Genomic DNA, 27,897 nt, shown 5'->3' with positions numbered 1-27,897 from the left:
AGTAAGGGATAGCTTTTCCTATGGTTAGGGAACCAATCACTGTGGCCCCCACAGATCCTAAAAACGGGGGCTCCAAAAAGCCCTAGCTGAATGGAACAGAGGTTGGTCATGCGCACGGCCTGTCCACTGACTAATAGGAGCGCAAGTCGATTGCTGCCATCTGCTAATCTTCTGCGTTCCCACTAAGAATGAATCAAGTGTGGTGCACATGACCAACCTCCGCACAATTTTCGGGTTTGGCAGTGGCCACGGCGGCAGGACTCCCTGTGATCAGAAACAGGAAACAGACAAACACAAGGTTTGGTAAAAATGTATTTAATTTCCCTAGTTTTATTCTATACAATGTATGACAACCCCACTCGCAAAGACAATGAGTCATTCAAATATATACAAAACACATCCTATGGTATTCACTTGTCTCTCAAGTAAAAAAATGCTAATGGCGCATAATCCAGCTGTTACTACAAGCTGCACTTATGCAATTATTTGAGGTCAGACACTGGTGGGAATCCCAGCCCAGAAACCACCATATTAAATATCTCCAATAGAAGAATTGCAATATCATATACCTGATCAGGTGAGCTCTGTGCAACATCCCGAAATCAAAAAAATCAATGCCTCCAGGTTCAAGTATTAACAAAAAAAAAAAAAAATATATAGCACTTTTCTTTTAAAATAAAATCGGGTCCATCACAAGAAAGAGCAGCGGTGACTTCACCAGCCGGCTCTTTGCTTTCAGCAGCATTTGTGGCGTAGTTCTCCTTGTACAGCCTTGCTCATTTCTGAAGCAGCAAGAGGTCGCTCCGTACAATACTTCACTGCACCCTTCACAGACTTCATGCTTTTATTGGGTTTACAGATGGTTTGGGATCATAGCCGTAGAGGAAGGTTGCAGATATTACAAATATTGCTCCCAAGAAAAACACACTAGTAAAAGAGGAAAAAAAAAAAATAATTAAAGCTTCTTATATTAATTTACACCAAAAAATAAAATTAATATTTAAGTTTATTCCACTTGGATGATGGGTCTTCCCAATACGTGACCACCGCAGCCTATGAAAGCCGCAATGATGACGACAGCGAGCTTGACAAGTCACGTTACAGTACAATATTACAGAAGATAAATAGGACCAGCAAAGCAGATTGCCAAGTCTCCACTGGTTTTCATGCAGTACAGAAATTGCAAACTTTTACAAAGAAATGTTTGCTGATTTTTTTTTGTAGATAGAGGTCACTACCTGGTCGGGACAAAATCTTGCAGCCAAAAGTAGGAGATCAGGGTTGACAGAATAATTGAGAGGGAAGTTGCAAAACCTTTCAAGATGTTGTCGGCATACTTGATTACAGCAGCGATCACTAATCCACCTAGAGCCTAAAAAATATTAAAAAGAATAAAAAAAAATTGGTCAGGTGAAAATAAGTATTTACTTGCTAAATGGAGCTTAGCAGTGATACATCCAATGCAAAGTTCAATGCAAATCAATAATGGCAAATCAAAAGAAAGCTCTCAAGTACTCCCATCAGCAGCGGTAAGATCCAGCATCAGCGAGTGGACAGAATCATCTGTGCTCCATAGTGCGTTTTAGGTGCCATACACTGAGGTATGCTACGTACAGAAGTGAGCAGCTGAGAGCAGTCTAAAGCGATCGGTGGGGTCTCAGGACCCAGACCCTCATTGATCTGTAGCATGTTTAAAGGAAAGCTTTCATCAGAAAACAACCTATAGTTGAAAAAAAGCTTTTTTGTGTTTCGTGTATTTTATTTTCAATTATTGGCAAAGACTTTTTGTTCTTTCAGAAAGAGTTTTCAGGAACTTCCTTATTATCAGAGACAGGATTACAATGGTAGGCAGCACCTCTATACACCCCCAGCCTCCTTTCCAGAGCGGCGGCTTTGTCCTCTCCCCCCAGCTCACCCTGTGAAGCCTGTCGGCTACAGCGGTGGCGACTTCAGGAACTGACCCCGCCGCGACAGGGGCCTCCCCGCTGCCAGCATTACGGACGGGACGACCCTGGACTCCTCTTCAAGGTAAGCTGCTGCCGTTGCTGCTGGTGCCACGGGTCACCTGTCAAGGACAGGAACCCAACTGGGGGCGGAGGAGAGGTGCCGCCTTTTTATCTGTAGGTCCCTGTCCTTGATGGGCGGACCCCCTCTCTCCGTGGTGCCGTCATGGGTGAGAGAGAAAATGGAAGAAATACAAAATGACTGTCAATCGAAATCGATCTGGGGCATCATGCAAAATCTCAACTCGTGGGGTATCCTTGACCATGACGAAGGTGAGAGATCAGCCTTTAACTACATGGGGGGAACTTGTTAATGATCTCAAGGCAGCTGGGACCACAGTCACCAAGAAAACCATTGGTAACACATTACACCGTAAAGGTTTAAATTCCTGCAGTGCCTGCAAGGTCCCCCTGCTCAAGAAGGCACATGTGCAGGCCCATCTGAAGTTTGCCAATGAACACCTGGATGATTCTGTGAGTGATTGGGAGAAGGTGCTATAGTCAGATGAGACCAAAATTGAGGTCTTTGGCATTAACTCAACTTGCCGTGTTTGGAGGAAGAGAAATGCTGCATATGACCCAAAAGAACACCGTCCCCACTGTCAAGCATGGAGGTGGAAACATTATGTTTTGGGATTGTTTCTCTGCTAAGGGCACAGGACTACTTCACCGCATCAATGGTAGAATGGATGGAGCCATGTACCGTCAATTTCTGAGTGACAACCTCCTTCCCTCCGCCAGGACATTAAAAATGGGTCGTGGCTGGGTCTTCCAGCAAGACAATGACCCAAAACATACAGCCAAGGTAACAAAGGAGTGGCTCAAAAAGAAGCACATTAAGGTCATGGAGTCGCCTAGCCGGTCTCCAGATCTTAATCCCATAGAAAATTTATGGAGGGAGTTGAAGCTCCGAGTTACCAAGTGACAGCCTCAAAATCTTAATGATTTAGAGATGATCTGCAAAGAGGAGTGGATCAAAATTCACCTGACATGTGCGCAAACCTCATCATCTACAAAAAAACATCTGACTGCTGTGCCTGCCATCAAAGGTTTTGCACCAAGTATTAAGTCTTGTTTGTCAGAGGGATCAAATACTTCTCATGGCAAAAAGGCAAATGAATTTATATAATTTATACGATGCGATTTTCTGGATTTTGTTTTTGATATTCTATCTCTCAATGTTAAAGTTAACCTACCCTTACAATTATTGACTGTTCATGTCTTTGTCAGTGGGCAAACTTACAAAATCAGCAAGGGATCAAATACTTATTTCCCCCACTGTACATGTGTTTCCAGAAACAGGAAGTTAGAGCATAAAAAGCCCCAATGGTCTGTGTGAAAATAGCACGACTTCTATTTATTACATTTTACTTACAGATTGTGATGTGGTAAAAAAAAAAAAGGAGTATTTCTCATTTTAAGAGGACTTTTCACCACATTTAATGTGTTTAACAAACCACCCCATAAAGATATGGTTTAAGAAGTGAATAATTAGCGTATATACTCGTGTATAAGCCGACCACCCTAATTTTGCCACAAAAAACTGGGAAAACTTATTGACTCACGTATAAGCCTAGGGTGCAAAATGCAGCAGCTACTGGTAAATTTCAAAAATAACAATAGATACCAATAAAAGCAAAATTAATTGAGACATCAGTAGGTTAAATGTTTTGAATATCCATATTGAATCAGGAGCCCCATATAATGCTTCATACAGTTCATGATGGCCCCATAAGATGCTCCATACAAAATATGCCCCATATAATGCTGCACAAAGATCAATAATGCCCCCATAAGATGCTCCATAGAATAATTTGCCCCATATAATGTTCCATAAAGGTTATGGCCCCATAAGATGCTCCACAGATTATGCCCCCCATAAAATGCTCCATAGATTATGCCCCCATATGCTGTCCCATAGACTATGCCCCCATATGCTGCTCCATAGACTATGCCCCCATATGCTGTCCCATAGACTATGCCCCCATATGCTGCTCCATATACTATGCCCCCATATGCTGCCCCATATACTATGCTCCCATATGCTGCTCCATAGACTATGCCCCAATATGCTGCCCCATAGACTATGCCCCCATATGCTGCTCCATAGAATATGCCCCCATATGCTGCTCCATAGAATATGCCCCCATATGCTGCTCCATAGAATATGCCCCCATATGCTGCTCCATAGAATATGCCCCCATATGCTGCTCCATAGAATATGCCCCCATATGCTGCTCCATAGAATATGCCCCCATATGCTGCTCCATAGAATATGCCCCCATATGCTGCTCCATAGAATATGCCTCCATATGCTGCTCCATAGAATATGCCTCCATATGCTGCTCCATAGAATATGCCTCCATATGCTGCTCCATAGAATATGCCTCCATATGCTGCTCCATAGAATATGCCCCCATATGCTGCTCCATAGAATATGCCCCCATATGCTGCTCCACAGAATATGCCCCCATATGCTGCTCCACAGAATATGCCCCCATATGCTGCTCCATAGAATATGCCCCCATATGCTGCTCCATAGAATATGCCCCCATATGCTGCTGCAAAAAAAATGCCACATTCACCTCTCCTGCTCAGGACCCGGCACCTGAGATATTCACCTGTCCGGGGTCCATCGCTGCTCACCGCTGTCTGCCGCTTCCTGTGTCAGTGACTGTTCAGCCAGCAGAGGGCGTAGCGCACACTAACCACGTCACCGCGCCCTCTGCTGCCTAAACGTCACTCACACAGGACCCAGCGGTGAGCAGCGATGGACCCCGGACAGGTGAATATTGCTATACTTACCCCCTCCTGGCGCGGTCTCTGCAGCCCCATTTCTCCACGGTCTCCCTTCCTGCCTTCAGCGGTCACGTGATACCGCTTATTACACTCATGAATATGCACATATTCATGAGTGTAATGAGCGGTACCACGTGACTGCTAAAGGCAGCAAGGGAGACCGTGGAGAAGCGGGGGGGCTGCAGAGACTGTGCCAGGAGGGGGTAAGTATGATCTCTGACACCGCTGCTCCCCCTCCCCCGCCGACACCCCAGGTATATGACTCGGGTATAAGCCGAGAGGGGGACTTTCAGCCCAAAAAAATGGGCTGAAAAATCTCGGCTTATACACGAGTACGGTATCTTTTTTAGTCTATCATCTCCAATGAGGAGATATTGGCTTATACATTTCATATGCCAATTTCCACTAATATAAAATGGGGCGGTTACTTTTTCTCCTGTAAGAGGTTACCCAATCACAGGCAGGTGGTGTCGTGCAACGGGAATGGAGTAAAAAAACAAACCAAAATGTGCCACCAGAGAAGGTCAGCATTCTCTGTGTAGGATTATTACTAACCGCATTTTGAATCTATCCCAGATATTGGTGGATAATGCCACTGTAACTGGAACTGATGCCGAGCTGTGAATGTGACGAGCAGTGATCGTACACCACACCTCTCATCACACTGAGTGTACATTTTTTTTTTTACCCTGCACGACACATCCTGCTTGTGATTGCTCAAGTGCCACCTGGGCTGAGTGGAAATTGGAGTATACATACGTACATTACGATACGCGTATATTTACAAGCTAATATTTACGCAATGGAGATCTATTCAGATCTTCGGCCACTTCATCATAATGTCGTCAGTTCTGCATATTTTCTTCTTTAACAGCAGTTGATTATGAAAGTAGCCCTTCTATCTGAATGATGACCCATGTAGGGGGTGGTGACATTTTCTAATTACCTGAAGAGCCACAACTGTCCAGGTCAGATGATTGTATCCTTGGAAGAATCCCTCTTTCGAGACACGGTCTCCATCATAAACAAGAACTCCCATCATGCCAAATATACCACCGAAGAAACCTGAAAGGAAGTCCAAGGTGGTCACCATTTGACAAAGAACAAATCATCACTACTCCAGATGACTATACCCTGATGTAATTAGTTATATTATCAGCTTTCATTAAGTTCTACACTAAATTGCATCTTCAAGATTAAAAGGATGAGAGGAACAGCAGCAATACTAGGATCCCACAGAGTCCATACACAAAACCACTGAATGCTGATTTTTGAATTTGAACACACTGATGCCCAAAAATGAAGAGTTTCAACTCCTGTATGTAAACTGGTTGAGCAGCAGTGCCGGGCAAATTGTGAACAACCCTACTAAGATCATTACATGGTACCGTGTTCAATAGTGAGGAACTACTATCCATGTATATTTCTTATATACTGTATACTCACCGAGCTGTATATTTCTAATCCACACAGACTGCTTGGTTTCTTTAAGAATTTTCTCAAAGTAGACACCAGCAAAGCCACTTGAGAAACATGCAGTAAGGACGGCCATGAGCCCCACAAAACGTGAACCGACTGATACTTCCTTTGAAGGAGCACTGGGAGAATCTGTGGGCCACTGCAAGGGCGACAGAGACAATGATCACAGTGAAGTCAATGAATACGAAGGTGGCGTGCCACATCTAGAAGTTTCACAAACCCATGGTATTACTGGAGATTTCTGCCATCATAAACAAAGTGCCGCTTGTTTAGAATGGGGTGTTAAGATTTCTAATTATGCAAATCTGAGTGGTGCTGAAAGAAGAAGTTTTAAGTATCAACGCAAGTCAGTATACGGTCATGAAGGTCACTCTGATGGAAAGAAATACTGAGGGCTTGATGACGTGCAGTGTTTTTGCCACGGGAAAAAAATAAGTTTCACAGTACAAACATAGTGAATGAGTATTCAGAAATGTCGGGCACACGCGGCTTATTTTTGCCCTATAGATTTGAACTATTGCATTTTTCTAAGCTGCAGCATAGCAATTCTTTCAGAGCTTTTGTAGCTTTCTCTTCACCTATTGAAATAAATTGAAAAAAAAAAAAAAAAAGCATGTAAAAAGCATCAAAACAGCAAGTACTTTACACAGTGTTTTCCTGTCAACACTTTGCAGCTGATTTTTCCGGCAGTAAAAAAAAAAAACAAATAGTCAATAAGTACCAAAACTCAATGGAGGTCTCAAACGTGTTCCAGGAAAAATAAATCCCACCTGAGTGCAGCCCAGGACTAAGCACATGATAATACTAAGCCAAGGAATTTTTAATTAGGTTACAGTGGGTATGAAAAGTATTCAGACCCATTTACAGTTTTCACTTTGTTTCATTGCAGCCATTTGGTATATTCAAAAAAGTTCATTTTTTTCCCCATTAATGTACACTCTGCACCCAATCTTGACTGAAAAAAAAACAAAAAATGTAGAAATATTTGCAAGTTTATTAAAAAAGAAAAACTGAAATATTACATGGTCATAAGTATTCAGACCCTTTGCTCAGACACTCATATTTAAGTCACATGCTGTCCATTTCCTTGTGATCCTCCTTGAGATGGTTCTACTCCTTCACTGGAGTCAAGCGGTATTTAATTAAACTGATAGGACTTGATTTGTAAAGGCACACACCTGTCTATATAAAGGCCCCTTTACATTTAGCGATGCACCAGCGATCCCGACTACGATACGACCTGGTCAGGATCGCTGGTGCATCGCTAAATGGTCACTAGCGAGCTGACAAACCGGCAGATCTCACTAGCGATGCAGCAGCGGTCGCGCTTACCTTTCAGACGCAGCGATGAGGTCTTCTTCCGCCTGTGTCCATGGCTCGCTCGTCGGCGCCAGCAGGAAGCCGACAACGAGAAATGGACCAGGCCAATCTCGCGCGATCAGCGATGGACAGCGGGGGAGCCGGTCAGAGGTAAGTATCACATGTAGCGATATCGCTAGCAATATTGCTGCTGCGTCACAAAATCGGTGACGCTTTAGCAATATTGCTAGCGATATCGCTATATGTAAAATCCCCTTAAGACCTCACAGCTCACAGTGCATGTCAGACCAAATGAGAATCATGAGGTCAAAGGAACTGGCCAAGGAGCTCAGACAGAATTGTGGCAAGGCATAGATCTGGCCAAGGTTACAAAAGAATTTCTGCAGTACCAGGTTCCTAAGAGCAAAGTGGCCTCCATAATCCTTAAATGGAAGACGTTTGGGACCACCAGAAGTCTTCCTAGACCTGGCCATCCAGCCAAACTGAGCAATCGTGGGAGAAGAGCCTTGGTGAGAGAGGTAAAGAAGAACCCCAAGATCACTGTGGCTGAGCTCCAGAGATGCAGTAGGGAGATGGGAGAAAGTTTCACAAAGTCAACTATCACTGCAGCCCTCCACCAGTCGGTCCTTTATGGCAGAGCGGCCCGACGGAATCCTCTCCTCTGTGCCAGACATATGGTTTGCTAAAAAAAAACACATGAAGGACTCCCAGACTATGAGAAATAAGATTCTCTGGTCTGATGAGATGAAGCTAAGTGGTATGTGTGGAGAAAACCAGGCACTGCTCATCACCTGCCCAATACAATCCCAACAGTGAAACATGGTAGTGGCAGCATCATGCTATGGGGGTGTTTTTCAGCTTCAGGGACAGGATGATTGGTTGCAATTGAAGAAAACATGAATGCGGCCAAGTACAGAGATATCCTGGATGAAAACCTCTTCCAGAGTGCTCTGGACCTCAGACTTGGCCGAAGGTTCACCTTCCAACAAGACAATGACCCTAAGCACACAGCTAAAATAACAAAGGAGTGGCTTCAGAACAACTCTGACCATTCTTGACTGGCCCAGCCAGAGCCCCGACCTAAACCCAATTGAGCATCTCTGGAAAGACCTGAAAATGGCTGTCCACCAACATCCACCATCCAATCTGACGGAGCTGGAGAGGATCTGCAAGGAAGAATGGCAGAGGATCCCCAAATCCAGGTGTGAAAAACTTGTTGCATCATTCCCAAGAAGACTTACGGCTGTACTAGCTCAAAAGGAGGCATCTACTCAATACTGAGCAAAGGGTCTGAATACTTATGACCATGTGATATTTCACTTTTTCTTTAATAAATTTGCAAAACTTTCTACATTTCTGTTTTATTTTCAGTCAAGATGGGGTGCAGAGTGTACATTAATGAGATGAACTTTTTTGAATTTACCAAATGGCTGCAAAGAAAAAGTGAAAAATTTAAAGGGGTCTGAAAATCCTTTACAGATATTTGTGATGTATATTTTACAGCTAGATCTTTGGCCATGTCCAGGCTGACAGCGTAAAACTCCATTAGGGTATATCCACACTTTGGTTATGGGTGCAGAAAAATACTACAAAAAAAGCAGAGTTTCTTAAAAATCGCACTTTATTGGTACTGTAAAAGGCTTTTTTTTTGCTGCAGAAAAAAAAAAGCTGCAAAACTGCCACATCTGAACATACCCTTAGAATTCACTAGCCTTATATATTCATTAAGGGAATATCATAGGATAGGAGATAACACCGTTTAAGGCTCTAACTGTAGCATTTAACGGAATTCTAAAAAACATGGCTGCTTTATTGTAAGCGAAACGCCCTGGCCCACTGACACACATGCCATGGCCGCCTCCTAGTTTGTTGATTGACAAGTCAGTGCTGTGTGAAGATAAACCTCTGGCATGCCACACTGATATGACAGAGCGCAGAGGTTGATGTGTGCATTCATTCCTGCATAAAAACAGTGTGGCATACTGGAGGATTATCGTCACATGGCGATGGCTCTGGGGAAGGCACAAGTGTCAGTCAATATAGGAGCAAGTGTTAACTTGCTAAATAAGGTTGGGAACCAAGAAAGATATTTAGCCACCACAAAGGTTTTTCAAGGGGAGTCACAAATTATCATGTTGCAATAAAGTTCTCAATAAAGAACAATGGTAAGAACAGATTTAAAAAATTAGAATATTTTTCTTTTATTTTGTAGCTCCATTTCCAACAAGACCATGTGGATAGGAGATTATGACACATTCCCTTTACTGCTAATCATCTGAAGAATAACAGCATACAAGCAGAACTGAAAGTATTTGAGAAAGTTAATTTGTGATTGATGAATCATCTCCAGAAAATAACGGATGTCTGGATAGGTCACCTACAGAGCAATATGACCTCTTCAGTTAGTTAATCAAAGAGGTTCAGAAAAGATCTATGCAAAGGTTGAATGAAAAATAAAAGAAACTCCTGGGCACTAAAACCCCCCGAATGGTGCAGGGAAAACCAGAGGAGACGGTTTGGATGCCGGTGCCTCTCATAATGGCAGAGAGCAATATGTGCCAAATAGATCGCCAAAGTAAAAACGTATTGTTTCTTTGAAAAGCAGTCTTCCCATAAATGTTTTTCTCCTCTTAATATATTGCAGTCATCATATTATATAGCACTGTGTACTTACAATTGCTCATTTTGCCTTTTTATCAAGATAGACCTAACGTAAAATAGAATTCACACATCATGGGATTTAAAACGGATTAGCGGAATCCTTCCAAGAGGACTCACTTGCTACTTTACCCGGAAAAATTGCTGTAATGTCTAAAAGAGAAGAAGATCGACCGTATTGAGGTTCAGACTGTACATATTTAGGTTCATGAGAAGTGAGAATGCAAAGAACGTCAGCAACAGAGGAACGTCCTTAAGTCGAGTGATCTCACCGACTTGTTGCTAGCCTTTCTGCGGGTCGGTAGCTTTGTGTGTGGTGCTTCCATTTCACTCCTGCCGAAATCCTTCTTCATTTGTTAAAAATGTACAGACACAGCTTGGAGCAGAGTGTTTTCATTGCGAGTCATTAAAGGGAATCGGTCACCTATTTTTTTGCATATAAGATGCGGCCACCGCCATCAGGGGCTTATTTACAGCCGTGATGGGACACAAAGAGGACATCACTAGAAGATGGGAGGACCCGGACTGGAACGCGACACCCATCAGACTCGGACCGCACCAGCCCCCGGTCAGTATAATCTAACGTGTTTTTCTTCTCTTTCAGGTTACATTGGGGGCTTATCTACAGCATTACAGATTACTGTAGATAGGCCCCTGATAGCGGTGGCCGCATCTTATATGCGAAAGAATAGGTGACAGATTCCCTATAAAGAGGTGCCAAAGTGAATATATGAAGAAATTTGGAGGTCTAAATCCATCATCTAAACCAGGGGTGGGGAACCTTTTTTTCTGCCAAGGGCAATTTGGAAATTTATAATAGCGTTCAGGGTCCGTATAAAATTATTAACTTACACATTAGCCAACCATATTTATTCAAACATTTAAATAACTTGCAACACCCCCCACACACACAGTAGAGTGCAGTTCCCCACCAACACACAGTACAGTGCAGTGCAGTTCTCCCCAACACACACGCCGAGTCACAAGCAGAGGGGGAGTGGTGAGAGATGGAGCGTCTGACGCTCTCTCCTCCACCACTGCTTTCAGCTGTATCGGCGTCTATGATGCCGATAAGTTGAATGAGCGATGGGGGCAGTGCCAGGCCACATAGTGGCCACGTGCATTGCTGCTATTAGAATTAAGGTGCCCATGGCCAAAAAACAGGCAAAGTGGAAGTGGGCCCTGGTCTAAACTGTGTATTGAAGCCTTCTTTGATGTCCTAGTACATTTCCAAGAGACTGGTCATCAAGATCATCTGATTTAACAACGTCTGAGGTTTTCCTAAAGGCTGGGTATACAGCCTTCAGTAACAAGCCATTAACATTACAGGCACTCTGAGAGAACATACACAGAGAAATTCAGTTTATGAGCCCAGACATCCTGTGAAATATATTCAACAATATGGAACAGCGCATGCAGGTGTGCTTGGATGCGAACAGTGGACATTTTCAAGACTTGCTTTAAAACATCAGTTTCTCACGAACTAACGTATATCCAGACCAAATTTCATCAGTACAAAAGATAGTCTTCTAGAGGTTACAGCAATATTCCGTGTAAGGTAGTGACTGAATCACCATGTAGAAACAGGAGGTCAATTTTCTCCAGAATGAGTCATTAATCACTGCAAAAGTCCCTGACGGGGGAGGAGCGGTGGATGGAGCACCCAGGTCAGGAGCTGAAGAGGAGTGTGACCCTTAAAGGGAAAAGAGACTTCCTGTTTATACATAAAGCAGAGAAAAGAAGAATAAGCTGGGTAGAACGGCAAAAAGAGCAATTGTAAGTATACAGTGCTATATAATATGATGATTGCAATATATAAACACTGATGGGACTGCCTCTTTCACCATCCAAGCAGACTGATCACAAAGAAAAGAAGGTGGTGTGGATGTGACAATTTTTAGTATAAAGTGGGCAGAGTGGAACCTAAAGTATGTTTCAGATATGATATAAAACGACATACAAACTCTATGGCGGGAACCACCCGACTCCTAATAATAACTATAAACGTTAAAATAATTCTGTACCGAGTCTGCCTTTTTAGTGACATAATAAAAATTTCCAAAACTTCATAACAATAAGATCAACAGGCGTGTAAGATTTTGACTGAGATATAAAATCATTGTTCAAAATATACGGGTCACATATCGTCTTTACACTACCTGGACAAACGCTACTCCGACCATAAGAATTATCAGAGATAGCCACTGATACTTTGTGAGCTTCTTTTGCAACATGGACACTGAGAATAAAGCAGTCGTGAGAATTTTGAGCTGATAGGTGACCTGGAAAAGAGCAAAGAAAAAAAAAATGAAGATTATATCATGAATATAAGCTCTTGTGGAAAAATTAATCCTATAAAATTACCGTATATACTCGCGTATAAGCTGAGATTTTCAGCCCATTTTTGGGGGGCTGAAAGTCCCCCTCTCGGCTTATACGCGAATCATATACCGGGGGTCGGCCGGGGAGGGGGAGTGTCAGAGATCATACTGACCCCCCCTGGCGCGGTCTCTGCAGTCCCCCCTGCTTGCTCCATGTTCTCGGCGCCCCGGCTCTTCCCGCGTTCAGCGGTCACGTGGTACCGTTCATTAAAGTCATGAATATGCGCATATACATGACTTTATTAAGCGGTACCACGTGACCGCTGAACGCAGGGAGAGCAGCAGCGCCGAGAACATGGAACAAGCAGGGGGGCTGCAGAGACCTGCGCCAGGAGGGGGTGAGTGTGACGGGGGTGGGGGGCTGGGAGTCCTTCACCTGTCCCCGTTCCACCGCTGCGGGTCGCTCTGCTGTCTTGCGTCCTCTGGCAGTGACGTTCAGGTCAGAGGGCATGACGACGTAGTTAGTACGCGCCCTCTGCCTGAACAGTCACTGCAGAGTCGGCAACGCTGATGAGCAGTGACGGAGGGGAGTATATAGTTTTGTTTTGTTTTTTTATTTGCAGCAGCAGCATATGGGGCATCATACGGGGCATAATCTATGGCACATCTTATCGGGCATAATATATAGAGCATCTTATGGGGGCATAATATATGGAGCATTTTATGGGGGCATAATCTATGGAGCATCTTATGGGGGCATAATCTATGGAGCATCTTATGGGGCAGCATATGGGGCATAATCTATGGAACATCTTATGGGGCCATAACCTTTATGGAGCAGCATATGGGTCATATTATTCTATAGAGCATCTTATGGGGCCATTATTAACCTTTTTGCAGCATTATATGGGGTGTATTTTGTATGGAGCATCTTATGGGGCCCATCATGAACTGTATGGAGCATTATATGGGGCTCCTGATTCAATATGGATATTCAAAAAACATTTAACCTACTGATGTCTCAATTAATTTCACTTTTATTGGTATCTATTTTTATTTTTGAAATTTACCAGTAGCTGCTGCATTTTCCACCCTAGGCTTATACGCGAGTCAATAAGTTTTCCTATTTTTTTGTGGCAAAATTAGGGGAGGGTCGGCTTATACACAAGTATATACGGTACTTGATTAATCTGAGATTTATAAGAACCCAAAAATCCCACATTTATGTGTTCTGTTTCATTAGACTTCTAAAAAGTAGAATGATAATGGAAAAGAAGGCAACCATTAAATAGAACAAATCATATAATGATGTTCTGACTGCACCCACCTGGTAAGTGGCAGCATCGAGGTTGGACAGTGCAACGTAGAGGAGGTTATTCTGCAGGGTGTAGATGCCAGAAGGTATGGCAAGCTTCAGAGTTTCCATCGGTTTATTGATGATCTCATCATGAAGGACTCTATTCAGAGCTCGTACACTACAGCCTACAAAATTGAAAGCCAAATTTTGGCGTTTAAGAAGGCCACTATTAGGTCATTATAGATTCCCTTATTAACAGTCCTATCTGCATATATCAAATTCACATTAACAAGATGAACAATGCAGGACACAACATTACAACTAATTATAAACTTTATTAGTAATAAATATTATAACCATTTAAGTTTATTCTATGCCAAATACAGTAGTTAACCCCTTCAGTGAACACTGAAAAAGAAAAAAAAAATTAGGCAAAAAAACCAAAAACCCCTGCTTTTTCATCATACTGCCAAATATAAGGTGGAATAAAACATGATCAAAAACACGAATGTAAAAAAAATTGTTCAATTGAAAACATCTTGTTCCACAAAAAACAAGCCGCCATAAAGCTCCATCAGTGGAAAAAATAAAGATAAAGCTCTTAAAAAACATCAATAAAAAGTTGTGTAAAAGTGCCAAAAAAAATGATATAAATGTGATATTGCTCTAATTGTACTGACTGGAATACCAAAGCTATCAATTTTACCACGCGTGGAACGGCATAACACTCACTCCCCCAGAGAAAGAAAAAAAAAATCCAGAATTGCTGTTTTTTGTTCATTCTGCCTCTTAAATGTTATTAACTATTTTGTGAGAAATGCCTCTTTGATTTAAGGGCATAAGAATTAAAAGTTTGAAAAGAGCAACATTTTAAAAATTTTCACAAAATTTCTGATATTTTCATAAATAAATGCAAGTCGTAGCGAACAAGTTTTACCACCATCATGAAGTACAATATGTCACGAGAAAACAGTCTCAGAATCACTGGGATCCATTGAAGCGCTCCAAAGTTATTACCTCATAAAGGGACAGTGGTTGGAGTCGTAAAATTTGGCCTGGTCATGAAGGTAAAAATAGGCTCGGGGATGGGGGAGTGAAAGGTGTAACCCCTTTCCGACACTGGGCGTAATTAACCTGATCGCTAAATGGTGTAACGAGAAAAAAAAAAGATTAAAACCGCCAGAATTACTTTTTTTTTGGTCGCAACTACATTGCAATAAAATGCACTAATGGGTGATCAAAAGATCATATCTACAACAAAATGGTATCATTAAAAACGCTAGCGCGGCACACAAAAAATAAGCCCTCACCCAACCCGAGATCACGAAAAATGGAGGCGCTATGGGTCTCAGAAAATGTTTTTTTTTTTTAAACAAATTTTGTATGTTTTTTTTTTTTACCACTTAAACAAAAAAAGAACCTAGACATTTGGTGTCTGTGAACTCGTAATGACCTGGAGAATCATAATGGCAGGTCAGTTTTCGCATTTAGTGAACATTTTTGTAAAAAAAAAACAAAAAAACAAACAAAAAAAAAAAAAACACACACACACAGTGGAATTTGGTTGGAATATTTTTCCCGTTTTCCAGTACACCATATGTTAAAACCAATGGTGCTGTTCAAATGTACAACTTGTCCCGCAAAAAACAAGCCGATTTAACAAAAAAAAAAATTAAAAAGTTATGGCTTCGGGAAGGAGGAGCAAAACACGGACATTCAAAAACTGAAATACCGTACCCCTGGTCGTTAAGGGGTTAAAAGGGACTGTCAGGTTTTTTTCTATGTAATCCGGGAGCAGCATAATGTAGGGACTGAGACCCTGATTCCAGCGATGTATCACTTAGTTTACTGTGAGAGTCATGGTTTTCTCTGCTGCAAATCTAGCAGAGTTCAGATGTTGAGCCCTGTATAACCCGCTCACACCACAACTTTGTGTGCAAGGTATAGTGACCGAGAGCTGCTAATCGTTGCTGGGGATGAGGGTGGACCACAAGGCATGTGCCTCTTAGGCCACATTCACCATTTGTTCAGTATTTTACATCAGTATGTATGTTTTATAAGTCAAAACCAGGAGTGGGTGATAAATACAGAAATGGGGACGTGTTTCTATTATACTTTTCCTCTGATTGTTCCACTCCTAATTTTGTCTTACACATACAGACCGAATACTGAATGTGGCTTTATCGTGTTACAATCTCTTGCTGATAAAACATAGGTTGTATTAAAACTACAACTCACAGCCCAGTAAGTGACATCACTGGAATCAGGGTCTCTGTCTCTACATCATGCTGCCATAAGATTATGTAGCAAAAACCTGCTTACAGAATCATTTAAAAAGTTCCCATTCAGCCTTCCTTCTGGATTGTCGTCATTCACAATCTAGACTCCCCGCTAGCTTTCTTTCCGTGCCGCTACACTACATTTCCCAATATACAGCATGCTCTATGTTCTCGGCCAAAGTTGTTTCAACTCCACAGCCGACATACATACTTCAACCCTCAGTGCTCGTCTGCTCCTCCTGCAAAGCACTAGATATGGTCAGTGTTGCTCTGATTGGTGAGCTGGATCACTTGTTCACCAAAATGCTTCAGAGAAGGCAGCTCAATGCGGATGAGTCATTATTACAGAGCACCAGTCTCCCACTTCACCTACTCTGCACCATCATGGGACTCTTCTGCAGTCAATGCCGTGCGTGCTGACACTTGGCACCACACAGGATCAGTGTGCTGTAGGCGAGCAACGAGTGTGATAAGTGTCCATATATACCAGTGTACCACTCAGGAACGACCGGCACCACTAGGACCTCTGGCCTCTAGATAAGCTTCCTATTCTCTGTGGGACCTCAACCATTTTTGTGGCTTCTGCTCTCCCTCCCTGTACACATCCCCAGTCACTCGCAACTTGCCAAGAATCACAGGCCAGGGACCCCCCTGACATCAGTATTTACAATCCAGCATGTGCGCGACTGACCGGCTACATGCCGTTCCAAGCATTGTCAGGAAATCGCTGTGTTCTGCGCTTTGAACGGCTGTAACCAGATGTAACGAGCTGGAGATCATGGCCCACATGTGACAGCTCAGGAACGCTGAAGAATTTTACCAGCAAATAAGTTCACGGTAAAGTCCATGTGAAATTATCAGCGTGTCTGGAAAACCCGCGTAATGCAAAGTTAAGCAGCTTTCTAAATAGTGTTCATTAAAAATATTCTACCATTTTGCTGCTGTAGAAGTTTGTATGGGTGACTTTACACGGGCCGACTGTTCCTACGCTTGTTTTCCAATAATTGGGCAGTGTAAACAGGCTGACAGCCACCCGGTGAATGAGCGTTGGATGGCTGAAATTATTTCTAAACAAACTCCATGATGTACATATCCATTATGTAGTGGGTCAGGGGGTGTGCAGTACACAGGATAAAGATCAAAGCAGGCTTTGAACTCTGCTGTTTATCCTGCTGAAATGCTCCTGTCAAACAATGATGGCAGCATTTAAAACTTTCAACATCCTGGGGGAGAGTCCATTTGAGCACCCATCGCTCTTACACTTCTGTCACACTGCCGCCTGTCATGCCGCCGCCCCCCCGAGCCCTGGCACACTTACTGGTACTCGGCATCCTGGCGCTTGCTCCGGCTCCTGTCTGTCGGGTGCGCGCGCACTGGGTTCAGCGGTGCATGCGCACACCTCTCTCTGTGATGTCTGCCACTCCTTCCAGCCTGCTCTATGCCCCTGGAGGACCCTGACCCGGAAGTCCTGCTGCGCACTCTGCTTATCAGTCTGCCTCTTCCTCCTGGATATGCCTGACTGTCATTTGTGCCCCACGTCTCCCTGCGCTGTCTTCTCTGCCTATCCCCTGTCCTTACCTACGCCCTGCATTTTGCTCTCTCCTAGTGCTTATCAGCCAGTGTCTCCAACCTGCCCGCGCTCTCGTGTCTCTGCCATGTCTGCCAACCAGTGTCTCCATCCTGACCGTGTTCCCGTGTCTCAGCTGTGCCTGTCTGCCAGTGTCTCCATTCCGTCCATGTTCTCGTGTCACAGCCGTGCCTGCCTGCATCTCAGTCCTGCCCGCATCTCAGTCCTGCCCGTGTTCCAGTGTCTCTGCCGTGTCCATCCTCCCGCCTGTCCTCCCCGTCTCCCGCTGTGACTCCTGTTGTTCACCCCTGGGTTCCAGCTGCCGTGGTGGTCCACCAGGTCAGCTAGCCTGAAGGAGGTTCGTTGTCACGGTCCAGCGGGTCCACCCTAGGAGTTCCTCTAGTTCTCACAGTACAGTCAGGCCATGGACCCCGCTGGTACCTCAGCCTCCTCCCAAAAGGAACTGGTGTTCCTACGAGAAAATCAGACCAGGATCATGGCTTTTTTAGAGACCATGGAGTCCCGTTTATCGGCGTTACAGCCCTCTGATCCGGGGAACGCGTCCCAGCTAGCCAGTCTCCAGCAGGAACTTGCCCAGCAATGCGACACCCAATCCCACATCCTTAATTATATGGCCTTGGTAGATAACCGACTTCTCTCTCTACAGTCCGTCGCCTCAGCCCCTGCCCAGACTCCGGCTCCACACCCACCGCCCCGTTTGGCTAAACCTCCGCGGTATAGCGGAGATCCCAAATTGTGTTGGGGGTTCCTAAACCATTGCCAATTACATTTTGAATTGCTGCCACAACAATACCCCACCGACCGAGCTAAGGTGGCCTTTGTGGTGTCGCACTTGGAGGGCGAGGCTTTGGCCTGGATGAACCCCCTCTGGGAGCGAGACCAACGTCTTTGGAGGATCCCATTTCCCTGGTAACTCGCATTGACTTGCGCTTCCAGGAACGTTCCCGAGAAGCTGCAAGGGAGAGAAGACTTCCCCGTCTATGTACGGCTACATGCAGCCCCCCCACTTGCGACTCGCCTCTGCGACCTTGGCACCAGAGCCCATGCAGGTAGATCGTCTCAAGCCGGCAGAGCAGCGCCGTAAAGACAGACTCGCACAGGGTCTCTGCGTCTATTGTGGCAGCGCCTCCCATCTTCTGCATTCTTGTCCGGAGAGGCTTCCACCTAGGACAGGCAAGGGAGGCCCTCCCTAGATGTCAGTGATACCTCTCTACCCTTGACCCTCTGTTTTATTGAATCTGGGTTTTAGTCACTTCTCGGAGATGGCCTATATAGATTCTGGAGCAGCAGGGAACTTCATCCAGCTCGACGCGGTCACAAAATTTCAGATTCCTGTCAGGTCCCTGGAGACTCCTCGGCGGATAGCTTCGGTCGACGGTATGCATTTGCAGGAGACAGTCACCTTGGTCACCGAGGAGGTGGAGCTACAGATCGGAGCCTTGCATCGGGAGAAGATAGCCTTCTACGTGCTGCCCTCGTTGTCCTATACGTTCCTCCTAGGCCTTCCTTGGTTAGGAACTCACGAATCCATCCTTGATTGGCGATCTGGTGACATTCTACGTTGGGGTCAATCCTGCCAGACAAAGTGCCTGCTTCCCGTTCAGCCAGTAAAGTCTTCTCGCCTACCACGGTGCCTGCAGACTTGCCTTCGGCCTACTGGTCCTTCGTGGACGTCTTCAACAAGAAGGAGGTGGAGAGCCTGCCCCCGCATTGTCCATATGATTGCCCGATCGATCTGGTTCCAGGCTCTACTCCGCCCAGGGGCCGAATTTATCCACTGAATCCTCTCGAGTCCCAAGCCATGACAGAGTACGACCGACTGCGGGGAGCATGAATCTTCACTAAACTGGATCTCCGTGGGACCTACAATCTAATCCATATCCTCTCCGGAGAGGAGTGGAAGACCACTTTTAACACCAGGGACGGGCACTATGATTATTTGGTCATGCCCTTCGGCTTGTGCAATGTCCCTGCAGTGTTCCAGGAATTTGTGAATGATATTTTCCGAGATCTATTGTACTCGTGTGGTGGTACGATATTCTCGTTTTATCTCCGGATCTGCCTACCCATAGAAAAAACGTCCGTCAAGTACTGCTGCGCCTGAGGGAGAATAGTCTTAATGCTAAGCTTGAGAAGTGCGCCTTTGAACAGTCGTCTCTCCCGTTCTTGGGTTACATCATCTCTGACTCAGGCTTATGCATGGACCCACAGAAGGTGTTCGCCGTGCTCAATTGGCCGCGTCCTCATGGTGTCAAGGCAATTCAGCGATTTCTTGGTTTCGCAAATTACTACGGGCAGTTCATCCCTCACTTTCCTCCGCTGACCGGCCCCATCTCCTCTCTGACTCGTAACGGGGGCAACCCTCATGATTGATCGTCGGAGGCCGAAAACGCCTTCCTGTCCCTGAAACAAGCCTTCACCACAGCTCCTGTACTCTATCATCCATAGGCTAACAAAGCTTTTATTCTTGATGTAGATGCCTCAGCCACTGGGGCCGGAGTGGTACTTTCTCAGCGGTCTTCCTCCAGGCGGCTTGTTACCAGCGGTTTCTTCTCCAAGACATTCTCTACCTCGGAACGGAACTATTCCTTTGGTGACAGGGAGCTGTTGGCCATCAAGTTGGTGTTAGAGGAGTGGAGGTACTTCTTGGAGGGAGCCGCCGTACATACTTTTAAGATCTATATGGACCATAAGAACTTGGCATACATCCAATCGGCACAGAGACTTAACCCCTGGCAAGCTAGATGGTCCCTGTTCTTTGCCCGTTTTGATTTTGAGCTTCACTTCCGTCCCGGTAATAAGAACCTCAAGGCTGACGCGTTGTCCAGGTCCTTTTTGTCAGTGGATACAGAGGAAGAACCCACGCACATCATGGACTCTTCCAAGGTCATCACGGTAACACCTGTCAGTCTAACTTCTCTACCTCCGGGTAAAACTTTCGTTCCAGAGTACAACAGGAGGCGAGTCTTGCACTGGGGAAATGCCTCCAAACTTGCAAGTCATGTTGGCCTCAAAAAGACTCATCCTCGTGTCCCACTACTACTGGTGGCCAAACCTTCTCCAAGATGTCCAAAGCTTTATAGCCTCCTGTCTGTCTTGTGCCAAGAACAAGGTCCCTAGGCAGCTACCCTCAGATCTCCTACACCCGCTTCCAGTCCCATCGGACCATGAACCGGAAGTCCCGCCACGCACTCTGCTGTATCAGGCCACCTCTTCCTCCTGGCTTTGCCTGACTGTCATTTGTGCCCCACAAGTGATTCTGGCCCCACGTCTCCCTGCGCTCTCTGCCTTCTCTGACGCAAGCTCTTGCTGCCTATCCCCTGTCCTTACCTACGTCCTCTGTTTTGCTCTCTCCTAGTGCCTACCAGCCAGTGTCTTCAACTGGCCCGCGCTCTCGTGTCTCTGCCGTGTCTGCCAGCCAGTGTCTCTGTCCTGCGCCTGTTCCAGTGTCTCAGCCGTGCATATCTGCCAGTGTCTCCATTCCGTCCGTGTTCTCGTGTCACAGCCGTGCCTGCATCTCAGTCCTGCCAGTGTTCCTGTGTCTCTGCCGTGTAAGTCCTCCCGCCTGTCCTCCCTGTCTCCCGTTGTGACTCCTGTTGTTCGCCCCTGGGTATCAGCTGCCGTGGCGATAGTGTCCCCTGGGCCTGCCCCTAACGCTCCCTGTGTATAGGGGTGGTCCACCAGGTCAGCTCGCCCGAGGGAGGTTTGTTGTCGTGGTCCAGAGGGTCCACCCTAGGAGTTCCTCTAGTTCTCACAACTTCTTTGCCAATTGGCCGCCATATTGGTACTCCTGTGTGCTTAAAAGACGACTGATTTGTCCTACATACAACAGTGACTTATCAAAGTCTTTTACGACAAATTTCTGGTGTATTCGGTATTGGGATGTCTAAAGTCTGCAATTAGTTTGTATGGTCTCCCCGAGTTTGTATTTGTTTACGCCCACACTCCGAAGACATATGGATAGGAAATTTAGATTGTGAGCCCCAATAGGGACAGTGCTGTGTGTTAAGCACTGTGCAATATGATGGCGCTATACAAGAACAGCATATTTAACCCCTTCACCCCCAAGCCTGTTTTACCTTCATGTCCATGCCAAATTCTACAATTCTGACCACCATCACTTTATGTGGTAAAAACTCTGGAACGCTTCAATGAATTCCACTAATTCAGACAATGTTTTCTCGTGACATATTGTACTTCATGATACTTGTAAAATTTATTCGATATGACTTGCGTTTTTATGTAAAATTTGATGAAAATTTAGCAAAACTTTCAAACTTAATTTTTATGCCCTTAAATCAGAGAGTGGTGTCACACAAAATGGTTAATAAATGACATTTCCCACATTTCATTCCACTTTACATCAGCACAATTTTTGAAACTTTTTTTTTTTTTTTTTGGGTAGGATGTTGTAAAGGTTAAAAATTGACCAGCAATTTCTCATTTTTCCAACAAAATGTACAAATTTTTTTTTAACCCCTTCATGACCAAGCCTATTTTGACCTTAATGACCAGGCCGTTTTTTGCAATTCCTACCAGTGTCCCTTTATGAGGTAATAACTCTGGATCGCTTCAACGGATCCTAGCAATGCTGAGAATGTTTTTTCGTGACATATTGGGCTTCATGTTAGTGGTAAATTTAGGTCGATAATTTTTGTTATGTTTGTTTTGTTTTGTATGTTTTTATTTGTGAAAGAAATGAAAATTTGGCAAAAATTTAGCAATTTTAAAATTTTGAATTTTTATTCTGTTAAACCAGAGAGGTATGTGACACAAAATAGTTACTAAATAACATTTCCCACATGTCTACTTTACATCAGCACAATTTTGGAAATAACATTTTTTGTTGTTAGGGAGTTATAAGGGTTAAAAGTTGACCAGCGATTTCTCATTTTTACAACAAAATTTACAAAACCATTTTTTTTAGGGACCACCTCACATTTGAAGTCACTTTGAGGGGTCAATATGGCAGAAAATACCCAAAAGAGACACCATTCTAAAAACTGCACCCCTCAAGCTACTCAAAACTACATTCAAGAAGATTATTAACCCTTCAGGTGCTTCACAGGAACTAAAGCAACGTGGAAGGAAAAAATGGACGTTTTAATTTTTCCAACAAAAATTTTCTTTTAGCATCAATTTTTTCATTTTCACGTGGGTAACAGGATAAAATGGATCCTAAAATTTGTTGGGCAATTTCTCCTGAGTACACAGATACCTCATATGTGGTCATAAACCACTGTTTGTGCGCACGGCAGGGCTCAGAAAGGAAGGAGTGCCATTTGACTCTTTGAATGGAAAATATGCTGGAATATTTAGCGGTTGCCATGTCGCGTTTGGAGAGCCCCTGTGTGCCTAAACATTGGAGCTCCCCCACAAATGACCGCATTTTGGAAACTAGACCCTCCAAGGAACTTATCTAGATGCATAATGAGCAATTTGAACACCCAGGTGCTTCACAAATTGATCCGTAAAAAAAAAAAAAGTACTTTTTTTTTCACAAAAATGTTCTTTTAGCCTCAGTTTTTTCATTTTTATATGGGCAACAGGATAAAATGGATCCTAAAATTTGTTGGTCAATTTCTCCTGAGTACACCGATACCTCATATGTGGTCATAAACCACTGTTTAGGCGCATGGCAGGGCCCGGAAGGGAAGGAGCGCTATTTAGCTCCAATCGTTAGCGGACACCATGTCGTGTTTGGAGAGCCCCTGTGTGCCTAAACATTGGAGCTCCCCCACAAGTGACCCCATTTTGGAAACTAGACCCCCTAAGGAGCTTATCTAGATGTGTGGTGAGCACTCTGAACCCCCAAGTACTTCACAGAAGTTTATAACGCAGAACCGTGAAAATAAAAAATATTTTTTCCCTCAAAAAAATGAATTTTAACCCACTATTTTTTATTTTCACAAGGGTAATAAGATAAATTGGACCCCAAAAGCTGTTGTCTAGTTTGTCCTGAGTACGCTGGTACCCCATAAGTGGGGGAGCGACCACTGTTTGGGCACACGTTGGGGCTTGGAAGGGAAGTAGTGACATTTTGAAATGTCGACTTGATGGAGTGATCTGCGGGCGTCATGTTACATTTGCAGAGCCCCTGATGTATCTAAATAGTGGAAACCCCCCACAAATGACCCCATTTTGGAAACTAGACCACCCAAGGAACTAATCTAGATGCGTGGTGAGCACGTTGAACCCCCAAGTGCTTCACAGAAGTTTATAACGCAGAGCCGTGAAAATAAAAAATAATTTTTTCTCCACAAAAATTATTTTTTAGCCCCCAATTTTTAATTTTCCCAAGGGTAACAGGAGAAATTAGACCCCCAAAGTTCTTGTGCAATTTTTCCTGAGTACACTGATACCCCATATGTGGGGGTAAACCACTGTTTGGGCACACGTTGAGGCTCGGAATGGAGGCAGCACTGTTCGACTTTTTGAACGCAAAATTTGCTGGAATAAGTGGTGGCGCCATGTCGTGTTTGGAGACCCCCTGATGTGCCTAAACAGTGGAAACCCCTCAATTCTATCTCCAACCCTAACCCCAACACACCCCTAATCCTAATCCCAACCCTAATCATAACCCCAACACACCCCTAACCCTAATACCAACTCTAACCCTAATCACAAACCTAACCCTAATCCCAACCCACCCCTAACCCTAGCCCAGCCCTAACCCTAACCCTATTTCTAACCCTAATTGAAAAATAAAAATATTTTATTATTTGTCCCTATGGGGGGTGATAAGGGGGGCGGTGATTTACTTTTTTTTATTTTGATCACTATGAGAGTTTATCACAGTGATCATAGAATCGTAGAGTTGGAAGGGACCTCCTGGGCCATCTGGTCCAACCCCCTGCTCAAAGCAGGATTCGCTAAATCATCCCAGTCAGATGTCTGTCCAGCCGCTGTTTGAAGACTTCCATTGCAGGAGAACTCACCACTTCTCGTGGCAGCCTGTTCCACTCATTGATCACTCTAACAGTCAAAAAGTTTTTTCTAATATCTAATCTGTGTCTCCTCCCATTCAGTTTCATCCCATTGCTTCTAGTCTTTCCTTGTGCAAATGAGAATAAAGTTGATCCTTCTACAATGTGACAGCCCTTTAGATATTTGTAGACAGCTATTAAGTCTCCTCTCAGTCTTCTCTTTTGCAAACTAAACATTCCCAAATCCTGCAACCTTTCCTCATAAGACAGGTTGAATCTGCCGCAGGGAAATGCCGGCGGGCGCACTGCGCATGCGCCCGCCATTTTACAAGATGGCGGCACCCATGGACCGGGACGGCCGGACACCAGGACGGCCGGGGGGGGTTAGTGAGTATCGTGTGGTGGGGGGGGGGATCGGAAGGTGGGGGGGAGCGGGGCAGATTGTGACAGCGGCGGCCAATTGCCGCCGTCAGTCGGTGGCGGCGCCCGATCAGCGCCGTCAGTCGGCGGGGGGGGTTAACTTAGTGTCTCCAGCCATGTCCAATGCTATTTTAGCATTGGCCATGGCTGGATTGTAATATTTCATCAATTTTCATTGATGAAATATTACTATCGCTCTGATTGGCTGTTTCACTTTTAACAGCCAATCAGAGCGATCGCAGCCACGTGGGGGCGAAGACACGCCCCCTATGGTGAAGAACAAAGCCCCCTGTATCTGCGGGTCAGGTGACCTTTCAGTGACCCCGGTCACCCGAGCCGCAGGGGGGCTTTAAAGTCATGACACCACATAGGCGTCACTGGTCAGATTGGCACCAGTTTTCATGACGCCTATGTGGCGTCATTGGTCGGGAAGGGGTTAAAGGGACCACACCACATTTGAAGTGGCTTTGAGGGATCTATACGACAGCAAATACCCAAAAGTGACACCATTCACAAGGGTAACAGGAAAAAAATGGACCGCAAAATTTGTTGTGCGTTTTCTCCTGAGTAACCTGATAGCCCATATGTGGGGTGAAAACTATGGTTTGAGGTGCACGGCAGAGCTTGGAAGGGAAGGAGCGCCATTTGACTTTTTGAATGCAAAGATTTGCTGGAATAATTAGGGGACGCCATGTCGCATTTGGAGAGCCCCTGATGTGCCTAAACAGTGGAAACCCCCCTCAAGTGACACCATTTTGGAAACTAGATCCCTCAAAGGAACTTATCTAGATAGTGGTGAGCACCTTGAAACCCTAGTAGGTGCTTCACAAAAGTTTATAACATTGAGCCATGAACCCCTCCCACCAAAAAAAAAAAAAAAATGTTTTAGCCCCAAATTTCGCATTTTCACAAGGGTAACAGGAGAAATTGCACCATACAATTTGTTGTTCAATTTCTCCTCAGTACGTAAATACCCCATATGTGGGGGTAAATACTGTTTAGGCTCACAGCAGGTATGTTTGTAGCGGCCAAAGTGCTGCTTTCTATTGAACACAGGTAAATCATGTGTTCACAGAACCATGCTGATTTCCAGCATCCAATACATTCTATTGGTGATATTTCTCTTGCGGAGACTTTCTTCTCCACAAGAGAAATTGACATGCTGCAGTCTGAAAAGATGCGCTGCATATTAGTCTCCGCAGGTGAGCCGCAGACGTCTGTGTATGCATAGTGGACATGGGATTTATTCCCAATCCACTATGCTGTCACAGCCACTCACTGCAGGTTTGACGCTGCATAAATACGCAGCATCAAACCAGCAGCAACTACTGATCGTGGGCATATACCCTTACTCTGGTGCAGAAAACTGTGGCCGACGGCACTTCTGCAATCCTAATAAAAAGACAGACACCGCCGGATCAGAGGTCAGACAGCGTCCACAGTGGCTCCATTATAGTGCCTCATTATAGGGAATCTTCCTCTGTGAGTTCTGTTTGAATCACACGTTTCAGTGATTTACACGGAAACCCCGGTGTAAGTGCTCAGCGCAGGATAAATGTGCACCGAGCCTTACTGCGATCTTTGGGAGGCAGAATGAAAAAAAAAAAAAAAAATAGCATGTGAAGAATTGGTAATGTTTACGCCGCTCCTTGTGCGGCATGTGTGATCAGACGACTTTATTCTTCGGCTCAATGAGATTACAGCGATACCACATTTATATCCGTTTTTTCTGTTTGGCTGCTGTCACACACTAAAAGATGCTTTTTATTGCACATCACCATAATTTGAGAGCTATAATTTTTCCATATTTCAGTTGACAAAGTCATATGAGGGCACGTCTGCTGAGACGAGCTTACGTTTTTTTATTGGTACCATTTTCGGGCTCATGACTTTTTTTGATCACTTTCTATTCCGATTTTTGGGAGGCAGAATAAACAAAAACCAACAATACAGGAATTGTTTTTTGGGGTTTTTTTTTTTTTAAAGCCGTTCCGCGTATGGTAAAATACGGAACCTTTATTCTTCGGGTCCGTACAATTATAGCAACACCCCATTTATATGTTTTTATGTTTCGGCCCTTTTACACAAAAACTATTTTATAGAAAAAATACCGGTAATTATTTCTGCCTTGCTTTATTCTGAGAGCTGTAACTATTTTTTCGTCTGATTTAGCTGTATGGCAGCTATATTTTTGCGGGACAAAATAACTGTTTCAGCTATACCATTTTTATTTACATTCATCTTTTTGATTGCGTTTTATTCTACTTTATGTTCAGCTGTATGATAAAAAAAGAAGCAAAAAAACCCCAATGCTTTATTTTTATTGCGGTGTTCACTAAAGGGGGACGCAGCGATACCAAATGTGTAGGTGCTTTTATTTTTTTTTTTTTCCCATGTCATCCTGCGGTTGCTGCGTGAGATTCGAATAAGAGGACGGTCATGCCGGTCAGTGGAGAGTAGTTTTCGCTCTCTGCTGGTCTGTAGCTTTGTTGTCACCAATGTCTGCTGCTTGACCTTGTTGTAATGGACTGCCGTCTCAGAAATTTTAAGGATGGAGGCAACATGACATTCACTGTATCCCTCTGCTATTAATGCCAGAATTGAGCCCTTCTTTTCCTCATTCAAGACTTTTCTTTTCAACTCCTTTGGTATGGTTAAAAGTTATTTTTTTTCATTCCTATTACTTTTGGGATATTACTAGCACTTGTTTTGCCATCCAGCTTGTCCTATTGCAAGGGGATTGTGAACACCACAGCAGGGTTTTCTACACTTTCCTTCGTTAAATAAGCTTTGGTTCAGGTGATCAC

The 27,897-nt window shown here is 44.4% G+C and overlaps 1 protein-coding gene across 4 annotated transcripts in view; it reads right to left on the bottom strand.

Annotated features, from left to right (window-relative positions):
• Window positions 1–299: 299 nt before the first annotated feature.
• The window catches only part of SLC35A3 (solute carrier family 35 member A3), a 69,510-nt gene continuing 41,912 nt past the window's right edge, over window positions 300–27,897 (bottom strand). For all 4 annotated transcript variants that reach the window (XM_073571635.1, XM_073571636.1, XM_073571637.1 and 1 more), the window contains exons 3-8: window positions 13,908–14,062; window positions 12,419–12,541; window positions 6,249–6,420; window positions 5,749–5,867; window positions 1,239–1,372; window positions 300–927 (exon numbers count right to left, since the gene is read on the bottom strand). In XM_073571635.1, the coding sequence (XP_073427736.1) occupies window positions 837–927; window positions 1,239–1,372; window positions 5,749–5,867; window positions 6,249–6,420; window positions 12,419–12,541; window positions 13,908–14,062 (794 nt within the window). In that variant the 3' untranslated portion in view covers window positions 300–836. The remainder of the gene's footprint in view (window positions 928–1,238; window positions 1,373–5,748; window positions 5,868–6,248; window positions 6,421–12,418; window positions 12,542–13,907; window positions 14,063–27,897) is intronic.

This window comes from Dendrobates tinctorius, unplaced genomic scaffold (assembly GCF_039654945.1).
Source record: "Dendrobates tinctorius isolate UK_male_01 unplaced genomic scaffold, ASM3965494v1 ptg000029l, whole genome shotgun sequence".
NCBI lineage: Eukaryota > Metazoa > Chordata > Amphibia > Anura > Dendrobatidae > Dendrobates > Dendrobates tinctorius.
The sequence above is the reverse complement of the archived record's forward strand: the minus strand, read 5'-3'. Positions and strand labels throughout refer to the sequence as shown.